General features: G+C 37.5%; 1 protein-coding gene across 1 annotated transcript in view; it reads right to left on the bottom strand.

The window, feature by feature from the left end:
- Positions 1 to 382: 382 nt before the first annotated feature.
- FAM81B (family with sequence similarity 81 member B) overlaps positions 383 to 13,471 on the bottom strand; it is a 54,563-nt gene continuing 41,474 nt past the window's right edge. The window contains exons 8-11 of the mRNA XM_035015074.1: positions 12,011 to 12,117; positions 4,335 to 4,470; positions 2,565 to 2,760; positions 383 to 870 (exon numbers count right to left, since the gene is read on the bottom strand). Coding sequence (XP_034870965.1) covers positions 737 to 870; positions 2,565 to 2,760; positions 4,335 to 4,470; positions 12,011 to 12,117 — 573 coding nt within the window. The 3' untranslated portion in view covers positions 383 to 736. The remainder of the gene's footprint in view (positions 871 to 2,564; positions 2,761 to 4,334; positions 4,471 to 12,010; positions 12,118 to 13,471) is intronic.

The raw sequence follows: 13,471 nt of genomic DNA, 5'->3' as shown, positions 1-13,471 counted from the left end.
TGGCCCCTAGATCGAATTATGTTGGATGTTTTTCATAGAAACTGGTGTATTCTCTTATTTTGCATGGTTGGCTCTGACTTGCTCATAGCTCTGATACATATTGAGTACAATGAATCAGTAATTTTATCTGCATGGGTTAGACTTTCTATAAATACTGGGATTGTTAGAAGATAAAAATCTCTGGATCAGAAGTTGCAGGTTGGCAGCCTGCTAGTTGTATCTGCCCTACAGATAGAGTAAATATTTTGAACTAGTTGCTAATGCTTATAAATGGTTTCATATAAAACCTGATTTCTAGTTTCTCTTGAAAAATAAAATTTGGGCACTAATGGATTACATACATATTGATAATGAACTAGAACTGCAGGCTGGCTAGTCTTTTTGTAGACAGGGTAAGTGGTCTTCAGTTTGCCGCAGTTCCTGCCCTTCTTTTATGTTTACACCAGGCCCCTTTACTCATTGATGGACATTTTGTAGACGGCTCTTTATTTGTAGGCAAATAAAAATACAAAAAGTCATGTCTCTAAAAAATTCCTTAACTTTTTCATTAATAAATTAATGAAGACATCATAAATTTCTTTGCTTTATTGGATTTTCTGGTACATTCATCTCCTTAAAAAGGTGGTAAGAAATACAGAGATATAAGAAGCAGTAAACACCCCAGGGATATTAACTTCTTTCCAACTTTTACCAACAAACCACTGTATTGGCTGGTGAAAAAGATGACTGAAACGTTTTATACCTCCTGGAGTTCCACTATCTTACGCCGTAATTTCTTTAGGTCTTTCTGTACTTTATATTTCTCTAAATCCATCTTTGTTTTCTGTATTTGTTGGAGGGAGCTGAGAGAGTCATGAATTGATTTAAATCCTGGAAGAGGATAAGAGAATAGGTACACTTAATGCATTGGAACTTTTTTTAAAAAACAAAAGTTGCTAATCAGCAGTTCTGCCATAATTGGTCATTTAATTAAAAGCATATTAAATTCCATTAAGACCAGTCTAAAAATGTACAATAATCCATTTCTTATATGTCATGAAGATGCATTATCAGTAGTGTTTCAGCTTGTGTCTGGCTTCATTGTGAAAACTTAATTCAGTTTCTCTCCTCCTTGCCCAAATATATTGCATAATAAAATAGTTCTATATTTCAAGAAAGAAATTTAAAGTATTTTCTTCTCTCTGTGTCATTTTGATAAGAAATTTTGATCTTTTTTTTTCATTCTTGTTACCAAATTGAAGATAACACAGGTAAGATTTTAAAACTTCTCAGAAAGTAACCTGTTGAAGGACCTAAGGAGTGGCCACCAGCTGTTCCCCCTGTTTTGTCTCTCTCTTATGCAAATCTAGTCTCAATCATGACTCAAGCTACCTACCAGACCTCCCAGACCTCCCAGGCCTCGAGCTTCTTAGGGTACAGCCCATTTCTTATTTATTGGGCATTTCACATAGTCATTTCTCAACATACTTTTGTTAAAGGCGTAAAGGAGCACACCATTAATTTGGAATTCCCCTTTGCTAGAACTCCAGGTTAGTTAAATGAAGAAACAGAGATTGCAAATTCCTCTTTAGCTCATCCTGGGGATATACTAATGGAATGAATATAATTAAACCTCTGGTGCTAAGGTAGAAAACAGGGCCCTAAAAGAAGGGTCACTTAAGTTTGAGATACGATTCCTGGCCAGATAATTCATTATATTGATTTGGTAGTGGGAGATGGGGGGAGGGGGGTAAGGGTGGTGTGGGTCAGATTTCCAGGCAGCAAATTTTACTTATATGCTAGGACCATCCGGCAGAATGAGACCTTAATATCTTCCCAAGACACCTTCAAGGTATCTCTGTACAGGACCAAAATTTGGGAGAACTTGCATGAATTTTTTGATAACTAGAAGACGGAAAATGAGATGGCTCTTTCTTTAATAAAGGAACCTCTGGTTCCTGGTAATTCCGTCAGGATTGTGAGTCAAGGCAGATGGTTGCTCCACAGCACCTATCCCATATCCTTCCTTTGACAAATTAGATGAGCCTTTCAAATTGATCCTCTTTGATGTTAGCTCAGCTTGCCACTGCCGCCATTAGCTTCCTTAGAAAGAAAAGCAGTCATTATACTGGACTCTGTTAATTCATCTCTCTTTGTCACTTCTAAAGGTCAGGTCTCCAGTCTGGCATCTGTCCAGGCTCATTACCTGCAATTCAATGAGGGACATTTGATTTCAGGTCCTAATGTCATGATCTACCACAAGTAAGGTCTTGATCTCAAAGACTTTGCAAGTCTAACAATTCTATGATTCTACGATCTTAGTAAAAAAAAACAAAAAATAAAAACAACTCAGAGCCTTGGCAAGCTTGTGACACTGCGAAGTCCGAATGAAGGAAGAGAGCTTGTTTACCTTGTAACCTTCCAATGGTATAGTGACATTCTATGGGATATTTAGAAAAGTCAGATTAAATACAAAAGGATATCGATAATGACAAGATTGATCCATGGCCATGAGTTCAAAGTAGACAACACTGAGGGATTGGATAAGCAAGGGCTAGTGTTCTTAATCAAAGGTGTCTGCTCACCTGATTGATATTCACTCTGCATTTTCTCTAATTCGCCCCAGATGTGCTTTTCCAGTTGGTTCATCTTTTTGGACAGTTTATTTTCTATATGCTTTACTTTGCTTAGTTCTGTTTCCTGTTTCTCTGTGTTAATGAGATTCTCTAATTTGCTTGAAAGCTTCAGTAATTTTTCTTCCATTTTATTTTCAGACTTTTCCTATAAAAGATATCATGTGATAAAATTGCAGAAAAGAAAACTTACATGGATTTGTATTAGAGAGTTATCTTAGAGAATGTTTTTAGCAAGTACACTTTTCCATGTTAAACATGAAAAATCTCACCAAGTTCCTTTGTATCTAAAACTGTGTTCACAAGTGTGAGTTCATCCCTTTATTTGGCTTTGTTTGTAGTTTCTAGAATTCTGCATGTGATGGGAGAAAGAAAAGAAAGGGCTGTGGTCTTGCTGAAATGCCCTAAGGATTTGGAATTATAGTCTAATGTTTAAAGAGGTGTGGCCAAGGAAGGCATTTTAGAAACTGCTTGACCTAGCGTCCTTGGACACGCTCCTGTTAGGTGTCCATATTCCATCAAGCTTCCTATCTCCAGGTGGACGGAGTTCAGCTAGAATAGTGATTCTTGACCCCTGTTGTCTATTCATATCACCTGGACCATCACACCACCCCCTGAAACTCTGATTTAATTGGTCCACAGTGGAGCTCAGGAATTTATCTAATTTAAAAACTCTCCAAGTGATTCTAATTGCAGTGAGGTGGGGACTCATGGGCAGCCCAAGGTTCATTAGCTGCTCTGCTCCTTCTCGCCCCCCACAGGGAATTTGCAAGCAGGAGCTGGGGGAGACTGACTTAGCCCCTCGGTTCTCCTGTCTTTGGCCCTGCCTGCCTGAGGGAGGTGGACTCCAGCCTCTCTCTTACTTGTGGGAAGCTTCTGCCTGCAGGTGACCCTGTGGTCACCTAGTGCTGCCCAGAACTGGTGGATGAGTCTAACTCCAGGAGAACTAGCAGGCCCTCTTGGCTGCACATCAGACCACACGGACTTCAATAGCCTTATCAGTGATAAAGCTGTCATGGTTATCTCCATCTCTTGGATTCCCGTCTCTGTCAGCTGCCTAAAGCCCCTCTACTGAAGTTCCAGAAACATCTTATTTGAATCATCAGCAAGGCTGGCAGTCCCCAGTGACACAGATGGCCCTGTGCTGCTGTCCTGTGGGGGCTAGCAGCTGGCTGGCTGAGCTGCCTGGAGTGGAAGGGAACTTGCCATGAACGGATTTCCCCTCCATCCTGGTAGTCTTGCCTCAAAGCTGGGGGTTCTCTACAAGTTTGGATCTGGAAAAGGAGTTTTGAAAACCTTTGGTCTACTAATGGATCTTCTGAGAGGTAAACCGACTTGTCTATGGCAGAAGCTTTTCGGTTTTATTATGTCCAAGCATCACCCAGGGAGCTTGCCTGGAAGCACAGATCCCCAGAGGAGGACTCACGGGGTCTGATGCCGCTCTGGGTTGGGACCAGGAATCCGTATTTTTTTAAAAAAAACCAACACCTCTCTTTAGGTTATTCTGTCATAGATAGAGCACACTCAGAGGTACGGGATCATGGAGTTGGAGAGTAACACACAGGACCAAGAGGCAGGCCCCTCGATGCCTACCTGGGTGCAGGAAAGGTAAGTGAATGTGACTGTGAATGTCACAATGAAACTTTCAAAACCTTGACGCACTGCTAATATCCAGACAATGACCATGCAGCCGTTTACTTCATGAAGAACAGAACTCCTTACCAGTTTCTCCTGTAGGAGCTTCAGACATTGATTTATATGGCCAAGGTGGTCTTTTTCATAGGTGATGAATCGGCTTTCTGTCCATTTTTGATGGTTCTCAACTTCCTCATATAGATTATTTGAAAGTGAATTAAATCTGAGGGGGGAAAATGTTTCTACTTTAATAGGTAAATTTAAACACAAAACCAAAATTTAATGCTGAGAAGCGCTGCAGGTTTTTTTTCAGATGATAAGGCTCAAGATATCTAGCAAGTACCTATGGTTTGATGTGGGAGGTGGGGGGTAAGGCGGCACATTCTGGGTCCCTGCCCTCAGCTTGCATTCAACCCAGCTGCTGCCAACACCCCTCCTTATACCTTAAAATACACATATACACAGTGACAGACACATAGACACACAGAAACACATGCGTCCTCCATGCAGATTTCCTCTTAGGGCCCGGGGTGCATTGTGTAAGTGGAAGAAACACTGCGCTAAGTCACTTGGGACGGGGCTCTCCCTCTGTGGTAGAGGTCAGCAAACTGTTTCTATAAAGGGTCAGGTAGTAAATATTTAAGGCATTGTGGGCCATATGGTCTCCGTGGCAACCTCTCTGTTCTAGAACGACTCAGTGCTGCCATTGCAGTGGGAAAGCAACCACATACGATACAAATAAGCATGGCTGACTTATAAGCAAATAAAGAACATGGTTGTGGTCTAATCTAAACTTTATATACGCTGAAATTTAAATAGCATATAATCACATGTCAAAAATATATATTTTTGTTAAAATTAGTAGGAAGTGTGCAAATCATTCTTAGTAGTGGGGAGGTTTGGCTAAGGTTGGTAGTTTGGGGAATCCCTATTCTACATGGGTCACTTCCCGGCTGGGGGAGGATCTGGGCCAGAGAAAAGTCACAGAGAGGGAGTGGGGAAGGGAGCTGGAAGAGAGCCCAAGAGGACTTTGGGAAAGCAGAGTGTCCATGGGAGACCATCCTCGGTTGTCTTTTCTGTCTCAGGTGAAACTTCAATAAAGGCTCCGTCACTTCCTGTGGGTCTCTGTGGATTCTTGGAGGGGTGGGGTGCAGGGAGGGCTTGAAGAGGTACTGAGCAAAATCAGTTGTAATAGGCTAAGGTGATGGAAGCGACTGCTGACAGCAAAATGATGCACCATAGGAATATTAACGGAATGAAGGGTTTTTAAAAGTGGAAGTGGGTGTTATTATAGAGAGTAAAGGATTGGAATCATATATCATCAATTTAAAAAGTCACTGTAGAGTGGCTGAGGGTGTGAGTAGAAAGGAGAATCCACAGCTGGCATGACTGAGAACTCCGGGTCTGAGAAGGGGTGGGATGAGGGTGGGGGCTGGCGAGGGGTCTCTGTATGTTTTCTGCATGCGACTTGCTTGTAGTAAGATGTTGATTTCAAATTGCCTTTTAGAATAGGCAGTGTATTAGATAGGCAGGCGCAATGCATGTTGTTTGCTATTGAAAATATTCAGACTACCTTACGAGTGGGTGGCTTGAAATAATCATTGCTGTAACATTTTCAGGACAAATTATATGCAGATAATTGAGTTTGTGATATTTATCACTGGACACTGCTTAACACATGCTGGACATATATTGCATGTGTATGCTTCTTTAGCTTCCCTGAAAAAGTGTTTGAGATAATATTTGGAAAAGACTGGTTATAAGAGGCCATTTTCATTTCTATTTAGACCAGTGGGCATCCAACAATGTACAGAGACATTTTTGGTTGTCACAACTTGGAGATGCTACTGACATGTAGTGGGTAGAGGCCGGAAATACTGCTAAACATCCTACAGTGCACAGGACAGCCTCATTGTAAAGAATTATCCAGCCAAAATGCCAATGTGCCCACGTTGAGAAACCAGCACTTAGATGATGAAATCAAGGAATGGGAATCTTCATCTCCGTGAATTACCACATTTTTTGATCTGAGAGAGAGATTTTTCACATAGAATGCATACCTTGATTCGGGTGAGGACTTCAACAATGAAGAAGATACCTTTGGCCACTCTTCGTGTTCTTAATCCCATCACGATTTCCAAACACCTAAGCTACTGGCTAACAGCGGAAGGGTCTTAGACAAATATGTTCCCAGCTGATACGTGGACAACCTCGTTTTAGCCAACTGTTTCCTATGTCTGGAACACTCCTCCTTAGAACACACAATGGCTCCTGCCCTCATTTCATTCAGATTTCTATTCAAGTACCACTTACCACCTTAACAAAGGACTTTTTTTAAACCACACTTAAAACAACAAAAGGTTTCATTTTCCCCGTCAGACTCTCCCTATTCCTTTATTGTTCTCCAAAATGCTTATCACCATGTGATATGTTGTCTGCTTCACTAGAACGTAAGCTCCACGAAAGCATTTTTCTTTGTTCATGGTGGTGAACAATGGCTGGAATATAGGAAGTGCTTAATGAATAGGTGAATAAATGGATAAATGATTCATTCTTTCTCATTCAGTACCTTTTATTAAGGCTGTTCACAAATAACAAATCATATACTTGCCGAGATATTTAGAGATCTGATCTTCAGTTTTCACGTTCCCTTTCCTATCTCTGGTGGAAATACTAATTAATAGTGACGGTTAGGAGAGACAGTAAATCCCCAGATAATCAAGAGGTAGCTTTGAAGTTGGGAATCCAGCCTTCACTGTTCACCTTTACTGTGTATATAAATGAGAGCATTTACTCTCATTACTGATACAGTATTAACATCCCTCTGAACACCAGGGAACTGTTAAATGTGTCCAAGTAATAACTTTAGAAGCACATATCAGTAATTAGAATTCTGAAATTAAAATAAAGTCATAAAGTATGACTTACTACTTATGATCATTTTACTCCAAGGTTTTGCCTGCAGTTGGAGACACACTTTCCTGGTAACCATCAAAAGTCAGACTCTGGGTAGTTTATGAAAATATGAAAGCATTTTTTAAAAAGCATTCTTCTTAAAAGATAAAAAGGATAAGCTATAATAAAGGTTTGCATAAATCTCTTTCTTTCCTTAGACTTTCCCCTAATATAGTGGACGTGATTTTCCATGAAAGAATTACATTTCTCTGAATTACAGAATTTACAGTTAAAATCTCAACAGGATGAATTTATCTTGGGTGACATTCACATTTCAGTTCCCAGATCCTCTATCCCAATAGTTATGGTAGTATTTCTATCAGATGTAGGTAGATATAGATAGGAAGATAGGTAAGAAGGGAGGGAAGTAGGTAGATGAATGGATGGATAGAGAGCTTTTTCTTTTTCTTTTTTTCCTTTTTCAAAAAACACAAAAGTCAGACTTTTAAATTATGGCCAGAGACCTTACTAGGATAATATGAGATACAGTTTTTACAAAAGTTTTATATTGGTGGAATCAAGTTAATATACATACCAAGGGCAATAATAAGGGAGAAAGTTACAAAAGGGTAAAATAAAATTTAGCGGGGATCTATAGACCTAGCAGATAGCTGTGGTGAATACAAATGGCGAAGGAGACCGGGGGGCTTGCAGCTGTGTCATCCTAGTGATCACTGCGGTTATGGTAGACATAGAATGAGGACGAAGCCCCATTCTGGGCCTTTTTTTTTTTTTTTTTTTTAACTGGTTCACTTATGTCTCAAACTCGCTGTCTTGCATTCAGTAAGTGAACTTTTCTGGAAGACATGAAAAGTTTAAATTCTTGGACACTCTTAACCATTAACAGGCTCTCAAGAATTCAGATAGTGGCTTTAACAAAGTCAGTCTTTGGAGATTGAATCTAAGATTTTAAGTTTCATGTTTAGAAGAAAGAAATTAATTCCAAGAAACATTATTTCCTACTAAATTTGTACCTATATCCTTAAACTAATTTCTTCTTTAGGTCCTGTGATTTCTAATTAGTGACACTAATAAAGAGCAACTCCAACTCCATGCTGATAGGAAAACTTTTATCATTCCATATTGTACTTGAGCTTAAATCCCAATACCTTCATAGCCTCATAACTTCATAGTTTCAAGCAGATGTGATCTTTCCATTCCCTAAATTTCTGTAGCACAGTTAGTTTACTAATTGTTGGAATTGTGAGATAGATGTGTCATAGATGGGTAAAATAACCTGAGATTTGGAGTCAGACACTTTCTAAGTATGTGACTTTGGGCAAATTATTTAATTTCCATGATTGTGTTTCCCCATCACCAAAATGGGGATAAGAGCTGGATGCACCTGAATATCTTGATCACTTTGTGATTGGTAGATATTTATAAATAACAATTAGTATATTTATTATTTCCTCCTACTGATATATCTCTTTTAACATTGTCTTAACTTTTACTTTACCTGTGTTTAGCTTTTAACTTATTTATGGATTTTCCCCCCAACTATATGTGGCTGTGATTTTGTCTTTGAATATTCCAAAACACAACTTACATATTATTGGTTCTCAAAATATTCACTCATTCATTCATTCATTGGCTTCTATTTGTGTCTGAATGTGCTGTGTGCTGAGAATACAGAGGTGGATGAGACATATCCTTGACTTGAATAGTTTGTAATTTAATACTGTGGTAGCATTTTCAAAGCTGTGTGGGGAGATTTGAGTCTATGCATTTGCTCCGTTGATTGAATGATTTTTCTTTTCTTACAAATCACTGTCAATTACACATTGTCAGCAGCAAGAACTATCTAGGGAGTGAATGGTTGGTACTTCCCCTGCCAAACCCTTACGAAAAGATAGCTGTATTTTATGATGATTAAGACTCTCACTCTATAAGCACTAAGTTGTTGACTTAGGACCTGACTTAGCTGAACATCTAAGACCCTTCTAGAAAAAGAAAGCTCAATGCGGGGGCTCAGATGAAAGTGCCAGCGTGTCTCCTTTGTCATTTCTAGCGATCAGTGCCAGAGGCCCAGGAAATCACTAAAAAACCATAGACAGCATTGGGGCTTTTATGTTATCTATATAAGATATATGTTTAATTGACCATTAAACTTGAAAATTGTTAAAGTTTCTAAATGGTAAAATTGTTCAATTAAACATACATTTGATTGTCCTTAAAATGCTTTTAATCCCTTTATTCAGAGACAGTTGTTTCTTAAAAAATAAAAAAAAAAACAACAACTCTACCTCATTCATTTTAATTTGAGATATGCTGTGAATGGAAAAGAAAAAAAAGAAAGCCTTACCCACTTACTTTCTCTTTGAGGAAAATATATTTGCAATACATATCTCAGTCAAAGGGTTAATATCCCTAACTTGAAGGAATCCCTCAAATGATAAGAATGGGCAATTCACAGAAAAGGAAATTCAAATGATGAAGGGAATGCAAATGAAAATAAAAGATGCAATCTTCATCCTTTAATTGGCAAATATTAAAAAAAAATCAAGTATTGGTAAGAATGTAGAGAAAGGCTTCCTCATATATTGCTGGTGGAAGTGTGAATTGCTACATTAAAAAAAAAGAAATTTATAAAAATTAATAAATAAGCTCTTTGACCTAAGAATCTTGCCTGTAGAAATAAAAACATCTACATTTAAGAATATTTAAGGATATATACACACAATATTTTTTTGGTTTGTTTGTGGTAGCTGGAAACTGGAAGAATCTATTCATCAATATGATAAATGGTTGAATTAATTATAGCATATCTGTAAGTTTAAATATTATGCAACTATTAAAAACATTAGAATAATATTCACTGATCTAGAGAGATAACTAAGATATACTGTAAAAAAGCAAATTATTGAGTAATGTGAATAGGATGTATTTTTAAAAGCCATGCTCTATACATATGTGATATATATAATATGTATAAACATCCTTTTTCTGTTAGATATTTATATTAACAGGGAGGAAAGTAAGGCAGGACACATCCTTGGTGTTAGCATTGGTTACATTAGGAAGCTGAGATGAAGACCTTTTTTTCCATCTTTGTTTTATTTTGTTATTTTTTAATTTAAAAAAAATGTTGAAGATTTAAATAAAAAAGTCAATTGTGTATTTCAATGAATTATTAGAGCTCATAAGTATTTGCCTGTGGAATTTTTTGGTTTATAAATTCAGCATTACCTATTGTAATACTAATGAAATTTTAAGACTTTTTTATTTCAAGTGAGAAAAAGTTCAAGTTTATATTATTACAAAAGTGTCCAGATTCATTTTTAACTATTTAGATGACTTATCTATAAGCCAATTTTTTACAGGACTGAAGATGGAAAAAGCACGCCACACCATCAATAAGGCAGTTAACCCTAGTTCTCAAACCTTTCCTTTTTCTTGATTTGCTGTTTGGTAATACACTTCATTCCTTTAAGCCAGTATTCCATTCCAGATTATTAATCCCCTTTCTCTCCAAGTAAAATCAGTTCTTACAGTGTACTTCTAGAAATAGTTTACTTTTCTCCTTCTCCTTTGGACACTTTATTTAATTTTATTTAATTCTAAGCTAAAGGGATTAGATCAAGCACCACTCAGATATTTCTGAGCATCTTCAGTGTGCTGGAATTTAAGCACCTAGACATGCTTTTTCAGAGTGGGTATTTTCTCTTTACTCAAGACATTTACTTCTTTGAATGGTGACTACAGTTTTTCATCAATTTCTAGAACACACCTATTTCCCAATTTAACATCTCTGAAATCGAGAGGTGTCTTGAAAATGATGGTATGCTATGGTTTAATTGTTAGCATCATGTTTTAGAGGTAAAAAAAATCATGATAATGGTATGTCTTATAATCAGTGACACTTAGATTTAATGAAGTGTACTGTAAAGATGGGGTAAAGGGAGCAAGAAGATTATATTCAGCATACTGGATTTGACCAAGTCATTAAACCCAGGTGATGTGGAACAGACAGGAAAAAGAACAAGGTGAAAAGGGGCAGTAAGGTGGTATCTTCCAAGTGACTAGAATTTTCCTCTGCCTGCACCAGGACTCCAGGAAATGGTGGTCACTTAAGAAAGGAGGATTTGGGAATCAGGAGGCCAGTAATTGGAATGTTTGTGGAGTGTTGTCTCCTTTACTCTTCTCTATTGCATAGGGGGAAACTCAGTGAAGATGGGACAGAGACCAGTCTTAAAAAAGGGAGAATGTAAAGGAGCAAGTAGAGAATCTTAGAAGAAATTTGAAAAGCAAAGCTTGTAAATCAAAGTTATTTTAAAAATTATTGGATGGTCTTGTGGAATCGATGTATATTCAGGGAAGTGCGTTACATTGAAGCATTTTAATATAGAATTGATGATAAGTTAAAATTACTCTATAGAAAAGGTCAGGCTATATATCAGTTCAGTTGCAATATGCAAAGAGAATGACAAAATTAATATTCATATTTCCTTTTGTTAACTTTTTATTTAAATTCCAGTTAGTTAACATACGGTGTAATATTAGTTTCAGGCGTACGACACAGTGAGTCCGCTCTTCCATACAACACCTGGTGCTCACCCAGTGCCCCCCTTGATCCCCATCACCTGTTTCACCCATCCCCCCCCCACCTCCCCTCATATTTCATTTCCTTTATTATGAATATTGTATGCGTGGCTTTAGTGTAGAGTATTCTCTCCATCGGTTTGTTGCTTTATGTCTTGGCCAGTTTCAAATTCCTGGGATGGGTTTTCATTTGATGCCAATACTTTCATTAGGCAAAACCTTTTCAAATGTACTTAACAGAATTAAAAAGTCTTCCGTTCACTTACTTGAACTCCAAAAGGTTCATTTCATGGCGATAATCTCCCTGGACCATCTTTAAATTTGAGATTTGCTCAGAACTGGAAGCCTCAATCTTTCCTAGGAGCTGCATTACCTAATGAAAGTACAAAAGGGAGCTTCTGTGTGTGTGTGAACAAAATCACTGGCACTTACATTAATTATACTTTATTCCTAAACGAGCCAAGAAACAGACTTGAGCCTAAAGCATATTTGCATTTGAAAATGATTTTTTCTAAAGGAATGATTCAATAGTTACAGAAAAATCTTCAGGGAAAGATTTATAGGCAAGTGTTCCATTCTGCTAGCTATAATATTCCTTTTGATAATAGGCTACCTAATGATATAACAAAAACATAGAATTGATATTAGTTTACCAATTTGTTAATTTTAATCATTTCTTTACTTTTTCCCCAATTAAAATGTAAGTCACTAGATATCCTCTATCACCATTATAGCCTTAGTGCACATTAGATGGCCAATGGTAAATACTCACCAAATACTTATTGAATAAACGTTTAAATGCACAATTAATTAGACTCTGAGGAAAATGCATGAGTGGCCTAAAATTAGGCTTCAGGAATTTCCAGGGAGGAGTCCGACTTGAGCACAAGTGAATTCCAAGTGAAATGACTTTAGGGCATATAAAGATAGGAGAAAACAAGTTCCATTTCTGGAAATTAGGATAAGAGTGCCTTCCACATAGCCAGAAACAGTGAGGAAGTTCCTTCAGGTAAAAGGACTGGATTGGAAAATAGAACAGAATTGCAGCACATAGTCATGACTACACTAATAATCACTGCCCAGGGGAATTAAACTATACAATGGGCTTTGGCCAAACAGAATTCAACTCCTGAGACCGACAGTCACATGGAGGAGAGTGGACAGTTAACAAAATCTAAGTTCCCAAAGAGATGAATAACAGAAGGGTTTGAATAGATAAATGTTTGGTGGGCATCCAGTAGCTCATGAATGGCTATTTATAGGAGATACGCTTAAAACCAGCTATTTAGAGGAGGTATACTTCAAGGCAGAATTGTTAACCATAAAATAATAGGCAAATATCCCTGGCAAAAGCAAAGGAAAAGAAAGTTGGCAGAACAATATTGTTAGACAAAATGTTATTCGAGGCAAAATATGTTAAATGGGACAAAGGTGGTCATTTTTACAGATGAAGACTAGAATCCCCAGTGAAAAGAGTTTTAAACCTTTATTTACATTATATATTGAACTAAAAATTAACAGCTGTAGAATTACAAAGATAAACTGAGATGATATATTAATGATTTTAAGTGACTTCTCTTTGACCAGTAGAAGTCAAATGAGTGAAATATAAATACAAATATGGGGAGACATGAAAAATATAGTTTATTTAGTAGATTTATATACCAAACAATCTAACTTGCGAACAGCAAGAAGCACTCATTCTTTCTCAGTGCCCAGTGAGCATT

Source organism: Mirounga leonina, unplaced genomic scaffold (genome assembly GCF_011800145.1).
Source record: "Mirounga leonina isolate KUSES-001 unplaced genomic scaffold, KU_Mleo_1.0 Mir_168, whole genome shotgun sequence".
NCBI classification, from domain to species: Eukaryota; Metazoa; Chordata; class Mammalia; order Carnivora; family Phocidae; genus Mirounga; species Mirounga leonina.
The sequence above is the reverse complement of the archived record's forward strand: the minus strand, read 5'-3'. Positions and strand labels throughout refer to the sequence as shown.